This window comes from Stylophora pistillata, chromosome 9 (genome assembly GCF_964205215.1).
Source record: "Stylophora pistillata chromosome 9, jaStyPist1.2, whole genome shotgun sequence".
Lineage (NCBI taxonomy): Eukaryota > Metazoa > Cnidaria > Anthozoa > Scleractinia > Pocilloporidae > Stylophora > Stylophora pistillata.
In genome coordinates this window covers 27,141,442-27,161,012 of record NC_142527.1, presented here as the reverse complement: position 1 = coordinate 27,161,012, position 19,571 = coordinate 27,141,442, and the positions used below count along the sequence as shown (strand labels likewise).

At 36.8% G+C, this 19,571-nt stretch overlaps 1 protein-coding gene and 1 long non-coding RNA gene across 8 annotated transcripts; one reads left to right on the top strand and one right to left on the bottom strand.

The window, feature by feature from the left end:
- Window positions 1-191: 191 nt before the first annotated feature.
- Window positions 192-19,560, bottom strand: LOC111322431 (integrator complex subunit 9 homolog). Its single transcript, XM_088733009.1, has 24 exons — window positions 19,467-19,560; window positions 19,251-19,378; window positions 19,102-19,174; window positions 18,917-18,979; window positions 17,729-17,812; window positions 17,021-17,076; window positions 16,776-16,862; window positions 15,815-15,874; window positions 15,260-15,320; window positions 8,651-8,740; window positions 7,982-8,138; window positions 7,583-7,632; window positions 6,909-7,039; window positions 6,267-6,327; window positions 6,017-6,059; window positions 5,150-5,278; window positions 4,571-4,626; window positions 3,893-3,961; window positions 3,304-3,387; window positions 2,653-2,739; window positions 1,538-1,674; window positions 1,064-1,154; window positions 868-924; window positions 192-598 (listed from the first exon to the last, which is right to left on the bottom strand). Exons 1-24 carry the CDS (start codon window positions 19,473-19,475, stop codon window positions 479-481), a joined length of 1,983 nt encoding a protein of 660 aa, XP_088589135.1. The 5' UTR covers window positions 19,476-19,560; the 3' UTR covers window positions 192-478.
- On the top strand, window positions 9,564-14,210 carry LOC148724124 (uncharacterized). 7 transcript variants are annotated; one of them, XR_015991788.1, is made up of 5 exons: window positions 9,861-10,319; window positions 10,538-10,856; window positions 11,164-11,245; window positions 11,761-11,941; window positions 13,259-14,210. It is a non-coding gene; the product is annotated as an uncharacterized LOC148724124 (long non-coding RNA). The 7 variants fall into 7 exon arrangements; XR_015991791.1 differs by having other exon boundaries at window positions 9,895-10,319; window positions 10,538-10,702; XR_015991790.1 differs by having other exon boundaries at window positions 9,564-10,319; window positions 10,652-10,856; window positions 11,761-14,210.
- Window positions 19,561-19,571: the final 11 nt, after the last annotated feature.

The window sequence follows — 19,571 nt, the reverse complement described above, 5'->3', positions numbered from 1 at the left end:
AATCGAACGACCGCGAAGGGGGAGTCCGGTCTGCAATCACGAGTATCATTACAGACTGAACTAGATGACTCGAAGTTCTGTAACCAGTTAATCATAACCATTACAATTTCTGGAAAAAATATTTAGGGAAATATATCTCCAGTGGAGACGACCCCCAAGATGAAAAAATTCCCCATTTTGGAAGTCGACCATATCTTTTTATTATTTTATTTAAAATCAAACTTTAATGTTCGTTTACGAATGCATAACTTATATACACTTTCCTCTTTGTAGTTAAAAAAGAAAAAAAATTGGTAAAACGACTTGAAGACTTCGCTCTTTCCACGCGCTCTCTTCAAGCCAGTTCGTCCTGAAACAAACTCGAAAAAATTCAGCAGCATAAGTTGATGGGACGTCTGCGCCTCTGCAGTCCATTAGATGCCGGCATGTCAGGCGTTGAACAAAGCAGCGACCAAAGTTCCTGAAAGTTGACGCGCGTTTAAAACTGCGACACGCACTCAAGAAGCGAATCCCGGATCTCGATCCTAAGAGCCTCGTTTCCGTGCGTAATAATGTGTGTCCCACTTCGATCCAGTTGAATCATAGCATCGTGTTGGGTCTGCAAACAAAAGTAAAAAAGCTAAACTCACCACACAAACATGTAAAGAAGTCCAAAAAGTAAAATGGGACACTTTATTACAAGATATCTCGCCCGTTCTCTGCGGTCACTACTGAGGTATCACCAGAAGGGAAATTCTATATCTACGTGCGCCCATGTACTAGGACTCGAATTGCTGCTTAATATGCCTGCGATCGTTACATTTAAACTTCAAGGACGCCCACTGCAACACTGGGGAATGACCTCTAATGAGTTAGCTTTTCACTCACCAAGTGTAGAGTGTGTCCCCACTGATCAGAATCCACGTTGACGTCCTCAATATCACGCTAAGAAGACAAAAACGAGAAAAAGTGAACAAGATTGGGGTGCTGAGAGTTTAATAATAAAATGTTTCTGGCAAACTTATTTAATCGGATTGATGAGTTTCGGAAGCTATGCGAGGCAGTCTCGCGATGGAGACTTTACCTTCGCCAAAGACTTTATGAGATCTTCCACGAGAACGCTTCCCCATAAATGACAGGACTTCTGGTCTACTCTGGGTTCCGCCTTTGAATCCCTGTATGAAAAAAAAAAAAAAAAAATTTCACTTTAAGGCAAAAGGGATTGAAAATCATCAGATAAGAAAAAAAAAAATTATTGCAAGAGCAAAACTCATTAGAGGATCAGGCACTCCATTATTCAAAACACTTAAAATTGGTCCTAACAACTGAAGACACAAAAATTTATCTCTTTGACCCCTCGGAGTGATTGGCATCTAATTTCTCCTGACAATATCACCTCTGATTCACACATTTCATCACGAGAATAAAGGAAATGATCACCAACAGAAGCTCTTGATTGTTAAACAAATTCTCCTTATCGGCACCTCAAGAAATGTTTGGAGAACATTATGGAGAATATGCAAACTGATGTTAGGGTGAAAAGGGTCAAGCGACTTACGTTGTCTTGTGAAATCCGTCGCCCGTCAGATCTAATGGCTCAAGAGTATATCTGTTGTCTTTCGATACCAACGTACCCGTAACAGTGGTTACCGCTATACCAGGCCTCACTTCCTGAGGGTGGAGGCCGTTGGCCAACTGAAAAAAGGAAAGCATACAAAATATTTCCACATGTTTTGACCGACTTGGTTAGAAAATATCATTAATACACATAACTTTAACAATGCCTCTCTGGGCCGTGAAACAAATATGAATAGAGGTTTTGCACAGCAGCCATGTTGGATGGCAGGAACAATAGATTATTTTAGCCATGGGAAAACATTTTCTTTCTTATGCAAAATATTTTCATTGTTGTAAGAAATAGACAACTTTTTTGAGAGACATGTTTCGGCATGCTTATGCCATCTTCAATCAATGAGTAACAGAACGGGAGCAATTATATAACAGACAAGTAGATGAATAAATTATTTATTCATCTACTTCAATCTGTTACTCATTGATTGAAGATGGCATAAGCATGCCGAAACATGTCTCTCAAAAAAGTTGTCTATTTCTTACAATATTTATCATACTTGCTACTACTACGACCTTATGGAAATTTTCATTGTTCCTGCCATCCAACATGGCTGCTGTGCAAAACCTCTCTAAGATAACTGAGAACCAAGGAAACCTGACAATCCGCAGGTATATGCGTGTGTGTTTAGGAAGGTGCGGGAGGAAAATGCAGTTGCAGCACTCCTGGTTGATTTAAGTTCCATCAGATACTTACAATCGGACACTTGCGTCCAAAACCAAACACTGATATCTAAAATTGGACACTACGCTTTGCTATGGCGGCTATTAAAGCTGGAAATTAATTAAGAAAGGCGGCGTTATGTTGTTACATCAAGTGTTTGATTAATGTGATCAGAACACGTGACTCCTGCGCTGTGTCAGGTGAGCGTGAAAAGTCAGAAAAGATTGCGTTTTGAAGGTGAACCGACTTTGCCTTACACACCTTTCTTCCGCCTCGCGAAAGTATCGTAAATTCTCCATTTTGAAAAGCAGTACTCGACATTAAACGCCGACGAAACATTCTTTGCGTAAATAGTCTTTATCTTAAAGACACAAACTAACCTCGTTCGATAAGACAACTTTCTCAAACTCTCTTTTCACCGACAAGGATAGAACATCCAAGTGGCTAAACGTGGAGATCTTGCACTCCTAAAAACGCAAAAAACAAATCCTTAATTAACTTTGCTCACATGGGCATTCCAAGGGACAAAACATACAAGAAGTACGTGGGATTCATGGAACATTATTGCTGGAACGCCAGACACCTAGCCCCAGTTGTTCAAAGGTTGGATAACGCTCTCAAGGGGATAAATTGTCATCCGGTGGATAGCGCGACGCGTTTTGCTCTCACATATCCGCTGGATAGCGATTTATCCGTTGGACAGCGTTCTCCGCCCTTCATACAACTAATCCCTGAAGTATAAAAATAACTCGAGAAAAGCCTAGCTTACGTAGCTGGCGGTTTTACGCACGTCTTGAATCGTAGCCTGCGATGGCCTGGGAAGGAAACTGTCGAACATTTTCATAGATCGATTCTCAATCTGCGTCGAAAAACCGCCAGTTACGCAAGCTAAAAGCAGTTAGGCGAGTGTAAGGCCTTTGTGGGTGGTCGAGACTAGTAACTCGTTCCCCTCTTGCTCACGAGTAAATGTTCGTGTAAGGACGCCTTGTGATCGCTTCTGATGAACAACTATGAGAGCAAAAATCGTTTACCGTATCTTGAATGGTTAGATCCGTTTTGTGCGGCAGTAAATCCGGTGCTCTGGTGTATGCTTCTGGTATAGCAAGCTGGCCGGGCTGAAATAACCAACAAACAAAAACTAATAACGATACAATATTATTCTGTCCAAGATCAAATTTGACACACGTTGAGTTAGGTCTAAAGAGTAAAAGTAAAGAAATTGCTATCGCAGTTGACTGGCCCCTATAACTTTTAAAAAGCTGAATGAAAACAAGGGAGCGAATAAAAATGAGGTTTAGAAAGTAAGGAGTTCACGAGAACGAAAGGGAAACTTAGAAAACAATTCGAAAAGGTAACAAAAACATTACTGTGTTTGCAAGAGACGGGATTTATTGAGGAGAAAAATTTAGATAACCATAACTGGCAATAATGTCGCAATCTGATCGGCCAGTTTGCCGTTTTTGATAAGATGACAGACCACGCCAAACCGCGGTCGAGTTGTTAATTCGCCGCCTACGCTACTTAACGTGGAGCGCAAGAGAGCAATCTTCCACAGGTAAAAATTTTTTTACTGTTCTACTCTTAATTCTATATAACTGTCATTAATGTAAAAGTACTAACCTGAAGTTCACGTATTAGTTTGTTAGCTTGTGTAAAGTTAAGTCTTGGGTCAATCGGACAGTAACAAGCCTTAAGAAAAAAAACAACAGATTATCGACAATTCAAATTGAAATTTAAGTGTAAATGTGTGGAAAAAATATACATCTCACCTTTAATTTGCGGCTTTTAGTCTGAAGTTATCGAAGTACCGAATGAATTCCTTAGCTTCTGATAGAATGGAAGAGAGCGCTCAAAGCACAGGCAGGACGGTCGATCTGTAATTTGCCCGTCCCAAGTTCGAGCTCAGTCAGGCTTCTACTTACCCTTCTCTCCCCCTCCGAACATTTTTTTGCCCCCCCCCCCCCCAGGCCCTAGATCCCCTCAACGTCGACTGCTCTGTTGCGTCTATTTAGTAGGTGTTTCCTTCAGTAGGCCATTTTACAGTTGTGTACTTAGTTGCCAAGCCTTTGATTCAGAGTGAGGCTGAAGGTGACCTTGTTGTGATAAAGACTTGTATCTACTTAGCATGATAACAAAGTGATTTACATTGGAAAGGCAGCATGGTTTGTATCATAACAAGGTCAACCCTAGCCTCACTACCGTTCAAAGGTTTGGCAACCAAGCACACAACTGTAAAATGTACTATTGATTCGTTTATTTGTTTGTTTAATTACATTTTTTTACGGGTAACACACCTACCTTCATTGCTAGAGGTTGATACGGTGCAAGAGCTTCTAGGTATGGAAATTCTGGCTCTGAAAGGAGGAGAAATAAGGGAACTTAAGCAGTCACGACGGTAACGCCACGGAAGACGTCACGTCAATTAAAAAATGAGTTTTTACTTTTATTAATTAGAATTTCGAAAATGGCTGCATGTGTTTACCGTCTCATAGGGCGCCAGACCTCAAACTCAACATAACGCATAAAAGTAGAGTTATGTTCCAAAGGTAAATTAAAATAATTTGCCGCCGCGGTTTCGCTTCGCAGACGACGCAAATTTGGTGATTTCACGTTGTTGTTTTGCAAAGGACGGCTAAGAAATGTACTAAGTTTTAAAACGCACGTGCTGGGCTATTGTTCTGCCAGTTAGATCTATTGTTTTTCCACGTTCTCGTTGCCGTCGCCGTCGTGGTTGCATAAATTCTCTACAATTTGACTCAACAAACTGACACAAAATTAGAGGGAAAGGGGGCATATGGTTTTCTAAACAGCAGATTTCTCGCCTAAAGCACTAAATGCGACGAAAGGGAATGCCATTATCAAGGAAACCTTACTTACCAGTAAATATAACAGTGTTTCCATTTGATTTTCCCCAGAGTTCCATGAAGTGCACTACGTCTCCATATCTTAACGACGGATGTCCAGTGAATACGACACAGGGCGTCTTGAAACAACTGCTCAGTCCATCTGCAAAAATGATTTATCACTCTTTATGAAACTGGCGAAGTCTACACGCATAGCCACGCCAATATCATAGCATGTTTATGCAATGTATGGCTTACATACCGATCAATTCAAAGCTTCATTACCGCCACGAGTTCCCCTATATTTTTCTCATCAATAGGGAACTTAAGCAGTCGGGACGGCAACGCCGAGAAAGACTTCGATTAAAAACTGAGTTTTGTTTTGTTAAATTTCGCGAACGGTGGGACGTCCTTACCGCCTCTTACAGCACCACACCTCAACTCCAGCTTAACGTATGGAAGCCGGGTTGATTTCCAAATGGAAACTTGTATAATTTTCCGTCAGGGTTTACGTTTTCAGACCTCGCGATTTTGGTGATTTTACGTTGTTGTTGTTCTTTTCTTTTTGGTATGGACGGCTAAGAAATGTACAAAGTTTTAAAACGCACCTGTTGAGCCATTATTCTGCTCATTAGACTGATCTTTTGTTTTTCCACGTCCTCGTTGCCGTCGCCGTCGCCGTCGTGGTTTCCTTAGGGTCCCTAATAACTCCACTTACCCAAGTAACTACGCTCTAACAACGAAGGAAGAACTTTAAACAAATTTCGATGATTGATCAAATCTGCAGATATCTCCGCTGCTCGCCGGTTTGAAATAGAATGCTCGATTTCGAGGTCATAACCTCGCCCAAAGCCAGATAATAAGAGAACTATAGGAGAAGTCAAGATATAAGCTATCTTACCGTGGATGCTTGGAAAGTGTTTCAGACGGTTTGCTTTCACAAGCTGTATAAATAATAAATAGATGATAGCTCAAAATGTGGTAAAATGACGTCAAAATGTGTTTTTTGGTAAAAATGAAGACAAAAGCGCTTAATCCGCAAGGTGTGACACCAAACTCTCAAGACAATCCACAATGGAATCTATGGCACTTTGTAGATAGCTGGTAGATCTGGGGGGGTGAAATAGAGAAACAAGAGCAAGGCACTGTACCTCAGCATGTGGAAAGGGTGGCTCTGGTAAATAAACTTTGCTTTGTTTACTTTGACACAGCCTTAGAAAAAAAAGAGAAGAAATTGGTCAAAGCCTTTCACAGAGATACACGAATAGACTGGGAGGATTCCCTTGGCTTTAACGCGGGGCTAACACTCGAAAGGCCTGCATTACAATCGCTTTACAAAAGCCAATTGCATTATCCGCCATCAACGCAGTACCACAGCACAGTTCAGAGTTAGAAAATTACCACTCCCAAGATCTCATTAGTAATTCTCTTTACAGTCTGCCATACAATTCTTATGATATTAGTGCTGAGAATTTGGTAGTGAAACAACTAATAACCCCTTAATTGATGTTTCTTTATTCTCGTCACTCTTCTGCTTAACATTTTATTGATATTGTAAAGAGAAATTCTGTCAATCACGGGAGTGAAAAGGGTTGATACAATGGGAGGATGCTTTTTTTGAAAGTATCTAGCTACTTTTAACAATATTTCAGAACTCCTTGCTTTCTTCAGCCTTGTTTTAATGCTAATCACTTCAGGAAACTATTAATTCTTTGTCCAAGGAGAAATTTTACAAAGCCGGGATTAAAAAAAAAAAAAACGTATGCAAAGTTAAAACAATTCTGTTCACTTACCACTCAGCAAAAATATTAGAGTATGCTAAAGAACTGTCAGCAACAGGAGAGATGAAATAGATAGGGATGGCTGAAAGATTGGCACCGTCCATGTATGAGTACAAACACTCAAACAGATCATACAGAACACCCTGTGATTTGAAAAGGAAAATCAGTTGGTAAAAGGTAAGTAAAACGAAGGTTGAGGATGAAAAATGAGAATGTGAAAGTGAGGTTTTCAATAACTTTTCTTCTGGTGCAATTGGTGGTTGTGCTGTTAGGCCAAACCCAAACATAAGGGTCTGCTCACCAGCTGAATAAATGGCAGTGCGGGTCTTACAGGCTAAGGTGCACTACTGGTAAACGACTTATATTGAAACCCTACTGGAAAGGAGAGCCTAGAAGGGCAGATAGAGAAGCTACCTAGAGAAAAATAATAAGTGTGGTCTTTTATCCATTCTCTAATTTCAGATACTTTACAAACTCATGGATGACCAAAACTAAATCACAGAACTTTCAAGGAAACTATTTCTCAAGTAGTTTTCAAATTTCTGCTTTAACCTGTGTGTCATTTCTATAGCATTTTACATTCTTGCCTGTGGTTAATGAGTTTGACAACATTTTGACGTTCTGCAAGTTTTAGTAATGACTGATGGTTGACATGTCACAGAAACTAGCCTTATCAAACAACTTACAGAGGGGCAACAAGGCACAAGAACATTTCCTCCATTTCTTAATGTGGTAGCTACAGAACAAGAGGAAAAAGAACCATAAATCATATCACAACACCACACTGCTCTTTACCCTTAATACCCTAACATCAGTATGCATATTCTCCATACTGTTCTCTATACATTTCCTAAGGTGCTGACAAGGAGAATTTGTTTAACAATCAAGAGCTTCTTTAGTTGGTGATCATTTCCTTTATTCTTGTGACCTTAATGTGTGATTCAGGGGGGATATTGTCAGGAGAAATTAGATGCTAGTCACTGTTAAGGATCAAAGAGGAAAACAGCCTGGATTGTATAGCCATGGAATACTTGACTTTGAAGCACACTAACTGCACTTCCTCATGTTGTATTTGTAGTATTTACCTAAGCGAGAACAGAATTCACCCAACATGGCATCTGGGTTTGCCAAGGGAGCTTGTGTGATTCCTGTCAGAATTAAGGCATCACTGTTCTTTAACATGGACTGGTCCATTGGAAGAGGGTGGGTAGTAAATGTTGAAGAACAAGAAATATAACTGACCTGTTATAAACAAATATCTCATGTCAATCAAAAATTTCATTTTGTCATAATAATGTATTGTGTGTGTGCTATTAAAGGAAAATGATTTGAACATTCACATAATGTGATATCAAATTTTAAATGATAAACATTTGGAGCTCATTTCCCAAAAATATCAAAATAATTTTGTTATTTTGTTTTGTTAATTTTTTTTTCATAATAATGTTATTTCTAAAAAAATTAAGGGAAAACCAACCAAAGAATGAAAAAAATACTACTTTAAAAATCAGCCTAAATTTGATTCCCTCTAAACAAAGGGCTAGCACTTGAAATATCAGCTGTTAGACTCTTTATAGTGGCCAATTCCCACTATCGACTCAAATTCCTCCACCAACACATCACCAGAGTTCCTTTAGCTGGCTATGAACCAGCCCTTGAATTCTGGCTGTACAAAAGTTTTAAACAAGTATTTGTAAGTTTCCCAAAATAATTTTTTGTTAATGACTAATCAGAACTATATTGATTCAACCTACCTTTTCATAGTCAGATTCTATCACCCAGTTACAGCTTCCCAAGCAATATCCAGAACTTAGGGGTGTGAGCTTCAGAATGCCAAACAGATCCTACATGAATGATCGGAAAGGATTGGTGTCTCTGTGTTGGCATTCAAGTTTGTTCTTGGTTTAAAACAGTTCAAACCAGTTTGATTTAGACATTCCTTTGTAAGTTGCAAATTCGTAATAATCAAAGGACACAAAGAAAAGAGAAACCAAAAGCTTTTTTAGATAAAACAAAATGAGAGAAAATTGTAAGCACAGCAGCATTTGGGCTTTCAGGATCTTACCCTACTATCTCAGAATGGAAGTAACAAAGAGTTAAAGTGCACCTAAACCCAAAAATTTTTTTGCTTAACGAAATAAGCGTATTTTTCTGAGTATTTCTGTGCAAAAATTTTTTTATTTGCTCTAATCTTCAATTTTCTGTGCCCAGTCAAAATACGTAAAATTGACCGCCATCTTGCCCCATGACCGAGTTTAAAGAGGAATGGCTCTAGCGGGTAATGTAACGTCAAACCGAGAACATGAAAGTCTGCATTGCACACATTTTCACTTGTTTGGGAAGGTTGTAGTCGAGATTGTCCAAGAATATGCCGACCAAGTGTGTCCCAGGTGGAAATCTTATTAAGATCTTGTAAGATCTTACAAGAATCTTGTAAGATTCTTATTAAGATTAAGATCTTAATAAGATCTTGTTTAACTCTTAAGATCTTAAAAAATCTTGGTAAAAATCTTGTAAGATCTTAAGAGGATCTTACAAGATCTTATCCAAAGAAATCAATATTCAACATTCTAAGATCTTAAAAAATATCTTGTAAGATCTTAAGAGAATCTTACAAGATCTTATCAGAAAAAAATCAGTATCCAACTTGCTAAGATCTTAAAAGATCTTAATAATAATCTTGTAAGATCTTAAAATAAATCTTACAAGATCTTGTCAAATTTAGTCAATGTGTAGCATTTTAAGATCTTAAAAGATCTTGATAAAATCTTGTAAGATCTTAAAGAAACCTTACAGGATCTTGTCATCAAAAGTCAGTTTGCAGCATTCTATTGATAAAAAAAATGACAAGATCTCAGAAAATTATTAATTAAGGTATCAACACTCTTACATCTATTAAAAACAATGTTAAGACAATGTTACAAGATCTTGTCAAAAAAGTTAGCTTTTAATGATATTTCATGTAAGTAAATACTAATACTTATAACAACAATCACTTTATTTGAGTCTCAAGGCTATTTATTTGAGCATGAGTGCTCTACTAATTTGGGAGACTACAAATCAACTTAAAGCAGAACAAATCAACTGAAATATTGTTTTTTTTTATGTGAGGGGAAAACCGGAGTACGCGAAGAAATAAAACCTCCTGATTAAAATAGCTTTTTCATACAGATCTAGTGCATTTGAACTTCAATTTTAAAATCGTCAACGCAAATCGACAACGATCGCTTTGAAAACGTACAGTTCAACAAATCACGGTATACGCCGCCATTTTGTTGGGCAGGCAAAACATTGGGAGGCGCGGCTACCAAGCCTCGTACGTTAACTGTAAAAATTTGACTCGAGACTCGGATGCAAGCTACATTTCCTTAATTTTCTTCCTGTCAGATGAATCTCTGGTCTTCAAATTTTCAGAAATTTTAGGTAAGTATATAGCCGAAGTATGTACGAAATTTCAGTTGCCTGAGATCGATCTTTCTTGCGATTTTTTTACTTTTTATGGAGGTGACATATGCAAATCAACCACGTGAAAGAGTGTCAAACATCAAAGAGAAAATGTTCAAGCATGTTTTCTACATTTTTGCTCGTCATATTCCATTTTTTGATTATGTAAGTGTTACTTATACTTTTTTTAATCTCAGGCGCGTTTATGTCGACTGCTAAGCCAAAAACAGCTCGCTGTTGCGTTGGTGGTTGTAACGACGATAGATATCCGACAAAATGATGTTCGATCCGTTTCTTTAAATTTACCACAGCCAAGAATAAACACCAGAAATGGAAAGATGCTATAGTCCCAGGATTAAGCGGTATGATTTTTCACCTGGAAATGGGACTTTTGTCTGTGCGAACCACTTTGTAGATGGACAGCCTACTAGAGAATATCCCAACCCTACACTTTTTTTGTCTGTACTGAAAAACAAGTTCGACAAGACTCCTCAAAAAAGATTACTGGATAAAGAGGCAAGCACATCCGCATCTAATGATTCTTTAGGGGACAATGTTGAAATGGATTTTGGCATTGAGCCTCTGCCAGAGGTTCCCGAAGATAAAGAGACTGAGTTAGAGGTTGTTGAACCAGAGGATGTACATAATGAGCCCTCGCCACAAGTTCCACTTTTTTACCAGTAGTTTGAAGACCTCTGACGTCAAGATAATCTTTTAATGTACCAACAGACAAGTCAAGGAAATCGTCATAAGTCTCCATTCTATTGTTTATTTGTTTTCTCTTTTATTCAAACTAGAATTCTGTTATTGATTTTTTTTTTAGCCCAAGTACGAAATTCAAGGTGCTAGTAGTGTGAGTGATGTTGGTGAGACCTGGAGTTGGAAGCTCCCCCACAGCATCCTTGGTAGGTGTCATGCACTGCAATGGTTGTTTTGATAATGGCATGAGGGCTCAATTTTAGCAATAGCCTGAGAGGCAGTCACCTGAGTTCAGCTTTACATCTACAATAATTAGAGACCTTAAGATCAACATCAATGAAAATATCACCTCAAAATATAACTTTGCACTATTGTAAGTCTTTTGTGGTTATTCCATCTTATTCATGTTGTCTAATGTGGACGAAGTATCTTAAAAATGAATTAGTGCCAGCAGTTTCACAGTAAGAATAGATAATAAAAGATAGGCATTTTTATGGGAGCGTTGCCCTTAAAACCTCAAATTTGGTGATTTCATGTCGTTTTATGCACAGTACCAAAAATATATGAGCAGCACATGCAGCAAGGTTATTTTCAACTTTTAACCAATCATACTACTGTTTGGAGGCATTTTCTTCACCATCACCATTGTAGATCTTAAGGTCCCTATTGAAACTTCTTGGAAATGAGATAGTCACTAATGACACATTTTTTTTTCTTTTAGATGCACAATGAGGTTAAACTTCTTGCCATTCCCTCTGGTGGGGACCTGAAGAAATATGAGTTTAAGGTGTTTTCACAGCTTTTTACAACAGAAGAAATGGCTGCTGGAATTCTTGAGCCAGCAAGAGAAAAAGCAACGGGGAAGGAAGTGCTGGACCCCCACAGGACAAGTCTTTGAAGAAGTAATTAATTTCTTTTTAGTTTCACAACATTGTGTAATCACCTAAGAAAATATATTCTCTTAGCTTGTGTTTAGGATCATTGAAGAGGAGTTCCCTTTACAGAATTTCACATTATTTAAAAAGATAATTAACAATTATTCCACGAGCGTGCGTTGGATATGAGATGATAGATAGCCAACAAGGCGCGTAGCGCCGAGTTGGCTATAATCATCTCATATCCAACAAGCACGAGTGGAATAACTGTTTTATTAAAAACGTTAAATTAAATGAAATTTTATTCAATTTTTAGTTCCCTTTTAATTTTAATCTGACACATACGCTTGCCATATTTGTAGATTATGGTATATCGGCTGATATACCATAATGGCTAAGCCAATAAAAAGTCTTGAATTGCATTATCCAATGATCTAGTTTTTAATAATAACCATTATTAAAAACGGGATCATTGGATAATGCAATTCAAGACTTTTTATTGGCTTAGCCATTATGGTAGGTGAGCCAATATACCATAATCTAATATCTGTACATTGTAACATCCGGTTTCTTCTTACAAAATAAAGTCGAGAAGATTTGTCTAATATCTTGGGGGCATTTTTTTTTTAATAAAACAATTATTCCACTTGTGCTTGTTGGATATGAGATGATTATAGCCAACGAGGCGCGTAGCACCGAGTTGGCTATCTATCATCTCATATCCAATGCGTGCTCGTGGAATAATTGTTAATAGTTAAAGACTAGTTAAATGTAGAATTGAAATGTGAATGTATAATAGCTAACATAGAAAAGCCTAACTTAAATAGGAACATAGTTAATTTTTATACTTGTCTGTGACATTGATATCTTTTTCATCACAGTAAATAGGTTCCAGTGTTACTGTTACCATTCAGGGTTCGTACACTTTTGACCTGTTAAAATTCCATGATTTTCTATAACTTTTTCCATGACCTTTTGAAAGATTCCAAGACTAGAATGCAGTGTGAAAGAATGTTTGCAAACATTCTCACAATGTGTGCTTCTGTTTATTTCTAATGAAATTAAATCTGATTTTTGGACTCATCAGTTAACTTTTCAACTTTGGGTCTTATTGCCTTTCACTCATAGAGAGCATATTGATTTTCCATGACTTTCCATGACCCACACCTAAATTGCATGACTTTCCAGGCCTGGAAAATGAAATTTTGAAATTCCATGACCTGTACGAACCCTGCCATTATTATAAAGATCATATTACATTGAGCATCCTCTTGAACATTAACCTCCTAAATGTTCTCGAATTTTATAAATGAATGAAATTATTTTGCATCTTTATTCATGCAGGAGCCATAACAGAAAAGTTTGGAGAGGTTCCATTCTAGAAGAAGTGGGGCCAGATATGGCAGTCTTTAAACCAAAAGTGTTTAGATTCCAAAAGGAAACTTAAAAGTGATGAGAATGTCACTGAAACCTAAAAAGTCACAACAATAATAAGTAGTATTCTTAGATTTTTAGGTCACTGTGAGTCCAACATTCACATCACTTTTGAGTTTCCAAACTTCTAATTCTAAAAATGTATTGTTAAAGGGAAACTCCACCTTGACTCGAATGAACAATTTAAAATTGTACAAAATAATATTTGCAATTGTTTCAGAAAAAAAAAGAATTTAGAACAACTTATTTTCACTTTTAAATTTCCCAGGTGCCACTATCTTGAATGATTGTGACGTGCCATGGTTGCAGTTATTGTTTTCACAAAAGGGCTTTTGTTTGAAACAAGAGAGCAACTGTTGCCCATCACAGTTATTCAAGATGGCGGCATCCGCGAAATTTAAAAACCAAAACAAGCGTTTTTGAAATTCGTTTATTTTGGGTCCCAATTCTTTCATTGCAAAAAAGTTTGAACAGTTCTGATTGCGAACAATATGTTCTGTAGTTTAAAGTTATTGTCCTGTTTTAGTGGAGGTTCCCTTTAGGTAAAGAGTGGTACATTAGATTTTTTGGAGCCTAACAATAATTTGTTGCAGCTTTTTTTAATTATGCATTTGAATTAGTCTCTTTTAAATAATATTAATCTTACCTTCATACTTTTTAGTAAAACAAGCGGTAATTTTTTTTCCATTAATGAAATTTGGAATACCATTATTATGTTGCAAAGAGGTGCATCGCCCTTTAATTTTACTTGGGAACAATTTAGTAGTGTCCTTGTTTTCTGAGTTTCAAACTTGTATAAATAGTTCATTGCTTTGTAATTAAAATAGGATTTCTGTTTTAATAAAATATTGTTCTAAAGTTTTTTCTGCTCTTTCTATTTTGGTAACATTGTTTTTTAGCAGAAATGAGAAATATTTTGATGAGATCTGAGTAAGATCTAGGTAAGATCTCATATTATCAAGATCTTGTGAGAATCTTGGTAAGGTCTTGTAAGATCTTACAAGAATCTTGGTAAGATCCTCTAAGATCTTACAAGAATCTTAGTAAGATCTGGTAAGATCTTGGTAAGATCTTTGTAAGATCTTGGTAAGATCTTGGTAAGATCTTGGTAAGATCTTTGTAAGATCTTGGTAAGATCTTGGTAAGATCTTGGTAAGATCTTGGTAAGATCTTAGTAAGATCTTGGTAAGATCTTGGTAAGATCTTGTAAGATCTTGTAAGATCTTGGTAAGATCTTGGTAAGATCTTGTAAGATCTTGGTAAGATCTTGGTAAGATCTTGGTAAGATCTTGGAGCATTTTCCTAAGATCTTGTAAGATCTTGTAAGATCTTGTAAGAATCTTGTAAGAATCTTGTAAGAATCTTGTAAGAATCTTGTAAGAATCTTGTAAGAATCTTGTAAGAATCTTGTAAGAATCTTAATTAAGAAGTAAGATAAGATCTTAGTAAGAATCTTATTAAGAATCTTACTAAGATCTTAATAAGATTTCCACCTGGGGTTATAGGAGGATGTAGCAACATGCAAAATTTGCAAGAGGATATTGCCCTTCATACATTCCTCATACAACACGACACACCTAGTCAGCATATTTCAGAAAATATCAATGACAACCCTCCCAAACAAGTGAAAATGTGTGAAATGCAGACTTTCGTGTTCTTGATTCGACGTCACAATGCCCATTAGAACCATTCCTCTTTAAACGCGGTCGTGGGGCAAGATGGTGGCCGATTTTCCATATTTTGACTGGGCACACAAAATTAAAGACTTGAGCAAATAAAAATATTTTTGCACAGATATACTCCCAAACACAAGCTTATTTCGTTAAGCGAAAAAAAATGTTTGGGTTTAGCTGCACTTTAAAAAATTAATGTGAAATACAGTATTTTTCGGTGTTGTCTAACAATACTTACAATTCTCTCTGAATATCCAACATTTTGAATCTTTGAAATTGAAGCCTTTACATCTTTTTTGCTGAAAAGCAGAATGCACCATTGAAGAGAAACCATTTTACAGGAGGAAATGCTTTTTTCTAAAGTCATAAATGACTTAATGCAAATTGCTTCATATTTATTCAGACAGAACTCTCTGTATCCTACAGAATTTCTTGGCTTGGATTGGAAACTGTTCTGAAATAGTTATTTCTTTGAGGAGCATGCAAAGAACTTCATATTTGGTTCAAAAACCTATTCATGGAACAAACTTAATTTCATCCTTTTGCAAAATTAAGCGTATATAACAAGAACTTTATGGTTTCCAATGCTTTTGAGGCTCTTATTAATCTACACGACCCTTCTACCACCAGTAAATTGTATCTCTAAAGATCAAAAACATTTAAAACTGAATAAATTTAATTTTTTTCAGATCAGAGTACAATACAATAAAACAGATTAAAGTTATCATCTTAAAAATCATTTATAATTAAATCACCCTTGAGCAACTATAATGATAGCAATTTCAAGATTCACCTGTAGAATACTTTCCATGACTTTGTACCTTTTAATTCACACAGAGGATGAGGTAGACATCTAGAACAAAAAAAAATTAGAGGCACTGCTAAGTCACTGGCCCCAAAAGTATTCTGACCTGATGTTTTCTCCTCACCCTATCAATGTTGCTTGAATCATTTAGAAAATTAAATATAAAACACTCAACAAAAATATGCAACATTTGTGAACATATGAAAATCAAATAATAATGTGAACTATGCTTAAAAAAAAATGAATGCAACAGCTATCTTCACAGTAATGAACACCACTTATTTCAGCAGTAGTGAAAATAAGGCCTGAGAAAAATTCAGGCCTGCATGAGCCTATGACCTCTGCAATCACTTTGATCACTCATCACTTCATGGGATTATTACAAACCAACATAAGGACCAGCTCCCAGTTGACCAATTAGCTCAGTTGGTAGAGCACTGCATAGGTATCACAGAGGTCATGGGTTCAAATCCCATACAGGCCTGAGTTTTTTTCAGCTGACCTTATTTTCACTACAGTGCTTAAAGAGGGGGGCGTTGGGTTATTGGGGCTTCTGGGAAACCGCAAAACCGGAGAAAAAAACCTCCAAAACTGAAAAACCGACGAAAAAAGGCAGCGAAGTCGAAAACCAGATGCAAACCTGACAAAACCGCTACAATTTAACCTTTAAAGGGGTCAAAAAGGAAAAACTGAAAACCGCATCAGAATTTTCGTGAAAACCTAAAACCCAACGCAAAAAAAAAGTAAAATCCTGAAACCGCTCTGAACATCAAAACCGAAAAACTGAACCTTTTTGGCCCAAAAACCGATCCAAAAAACAGTTAAAACTGCAAAACCAAAAATCCCAAAGCCCCTCTCCTTAAGTAGTGTTCATTACTGCAAAGATTGCTCGAGATCATATTCACAACATATGCAACATTGACTGAGGAGGAAGGAGAGCGGAACCAACCTTAAAACTTCACTGTCCTTCCACATATTTCCTTTGCTCACTTTTGGTACTCGTTGTGCGTACACCACCATCTCTAACATCAGTTCTCTGAAGACAAAATTCATCGACAAAATAACATGCTTGATCAAGTTTAACTTCAATTCTCATGATTAAGAACATGAGCAAGAAACAAGGTCTCAGACTTTTACGGGACACTTAATATATATCACTGGTCTTGACACTACATAGATTAATAAAATTCTCACCTTCCAATCTGAACTGTTGGTTCCGTAGCATAGATCTTTCCTTTGAAACCTGAATGCTAAGAAGAAGAGAGAGAAAAGTCAAAACATCCTTAATATTCTATACATCTAGGTCAGGTTGGTAAAATCTGGGTTAAGGATTAGTGTGAAATTTGATTTCAGATCTGAAAGCTTTACAAGAAAATTCGGTTGAATTCTTTTTACAAGTACACAATTTGAAGATTGAATGCTCTAAAGAGAATTGGGAAATTCATTCCACATGGCTTTTGAACAGAGAAATATATATTGTAGTTCAATTTTATCCACTAGTTCAATTTTTTTCCAAACCAGTTTAATTCTTTTTGAACCAGTTTAATTTTTTTTGAACCAGTTTAATTTTTTTTTAACCAGTTTAATTTTAGTGATTAGGGTTATGCACTCCTTTTACTGATTAGGGTTAGGGTTAGGGTTTGGGATGGTACCAGATGCTTTTCATGGAAAAAATAAGATTTCCTAGTTGCCCAAGAGAAAAAATAAGGAGCCAGGGACCATTGTGTGCTGCTAGAGCATAGCCCTGTTAAGGTCACACCAATTAAAAGAAATGATCACCAACTAAAGAAGCTCTTGATTGTTTAACAAAATCTCCTTGTGAGCACTTAAGGAAATGTATAGAGAACAGTATGGAGAATATGCATACTGATGCTAGGGTGTGAAGGGTCAATCAAAGCTTACCTCAGTTATGAAAGGCAATGCTAACATGAAATGGTAATTAGATATAACAATAATGTCAATTGTGGAAAAATTCAGCAGACAATCCTGTGAAAGTAAAAGTGAACGTTTATTAACAAAATGTCATATCCTTACAATACCAATTGACAGATGAAAGTTAACAAATGCTGTGAAGCTTTGAGATACTTGTAATCTTTACTCCTGTAATCTCCAAAATGTGTTACTTGCTTTAACCCATTAATAGACACAGCTTTTGTGAAAAACTGTGTTTTGAAGTTAGCCGAGCAGATTTCGGGTCACTGTTGTGGTTTTAAAAGCTCAAACTTACCACAAACCCATTGACAGCTTGTACACTCGACGGCCTTTCGATCCAAATGCAAAATGGCAGCCTGAAAATCTTGGGCACGCGAAGAAAGCAAAATTTCGAGATAGTTTTTGGGTTGAAAAGTAATGCCCCACTTACGACTTTTACTTTTCTCTCTTTCTCCTGCCCTTTTTTTTTCCCTTTCCTTGCCTGAAGTTTCTCCTCACTTGCTGGAAATTTAGTAGGCTTCATTTTGGTGTAGAGATTTTTTAGGAAACTACTCATTATTTTCAAACCACATGCTCAGAAAAGTAGGTGGGTAATGGAACAAGATTTTCGTACGGATTTTCAGGTCAAAGTTACATGGTTTTTTGGCAATTTCTCCAGTCTCCTTCACTCAATTGCGCTCATTCTGGTATCGTTTGTAAGATATTTTCAACCTGTTCAAGTATGTGCTCAAAGTCGTGCTCCAAGGTTAAAAGTGATGACATCACAAGGTGTAGAAAGGGTGTGGGTCCACATGGGCACTTACGGGTGCACTGTGCGTCAATAGGTTAAAGATCAAAAGCTTCTTTGGCAAGATTTTCATATAACCCCATACTTCATTATGCATACAATTCTTGGATAAAAGAAAACAAAGGCAAAACAACAGATTACCTTTGGGACATCAGCTTTGTTTTTAATTGGTATGGGGTTATATGAAAATCTTTCTGCTTCTTCTAATTTCTTTATTAGGATAAAAATTATGCGTTTTTTTTTCTCCTTGAATTCAAGAATAGTTTTTTAGCAGTGCTTACTTTGCACTTACAAGTATAAAAAAGCAAAACTATAAAAGAGTATAGAGTATAAAAAGCAAATTGAGTGCATTTGAATATTAACAAAATTACCTCTGGAGGACAAATTTCTGGTTCCTCGTCTATGAATACCTTTCCACCAATTTCCTTTAAGTTCTGAGGAATGTTGAATTGAACAGTGTCAGATACACGTACATGTCAATACAAGGAAGAGAATTAGCTGTGAGAGCAGCGAAACTGACAGAATGGATGATGTAAATCAAATCGTAAAAACTTACATTCTGGGCAGTAAATCCCTCAATATCCTGCAGTTCCCTTGTAATCCATGGTTTTAGCTGACTTGTTCGTTCACTAATTAAATAAAATTAAAATTTTACAAGGCATCAAGAGACCTAGGTCAAACGTGCACAAAATCGAAAAAACTCACTTGTTCACTAGTGAAAGAGGCATAAAGTGCTGCAGAGTGGACATATCTAAAGAACAGTCCAACATTATACTTGCTCCTTTGAACTGCAGTACGTGACATGGCGCCGAACTAGTTCTTCCCAAGGAATACTGCAAGACAAAATGAAACAACCCCAAAATCAAGCAGAGAAAAATCATTATAATAAAATTGGAAAGGATTGCCTCCCTATATGCTTACCAGCTTCATAGTTTTCTTTTATTTTCTCAAAGATTTTTTAAAATTATCCAAACCCTGATTGAGCCGCCATTTTGAATTATTATAATCAACCGCTGGACAAAATGA

What these genes read in the sequence shown, in the direction of transcription:
- LOC111322431 (XM_088733009.1), bottom strand. An exon ending in TCATGGAAAGTATTCTACAG is followed by an intron (nt 15,321 to 15,814) that starts GTGAATCTTGAA and finishes TCTGCTTTTCAG; the next exon opens with CAAAAAAGATGTAAAGGCTT. An exon ending in AAGTTGTCTTATCGAACGAG is followed by an intron (nt 1,675 to 2,652) that starts GTTAGTTTGTGT and finishes TCCTTTTTTCAG; the next exon opens with TTGGCCAACGGCCTCCACCC.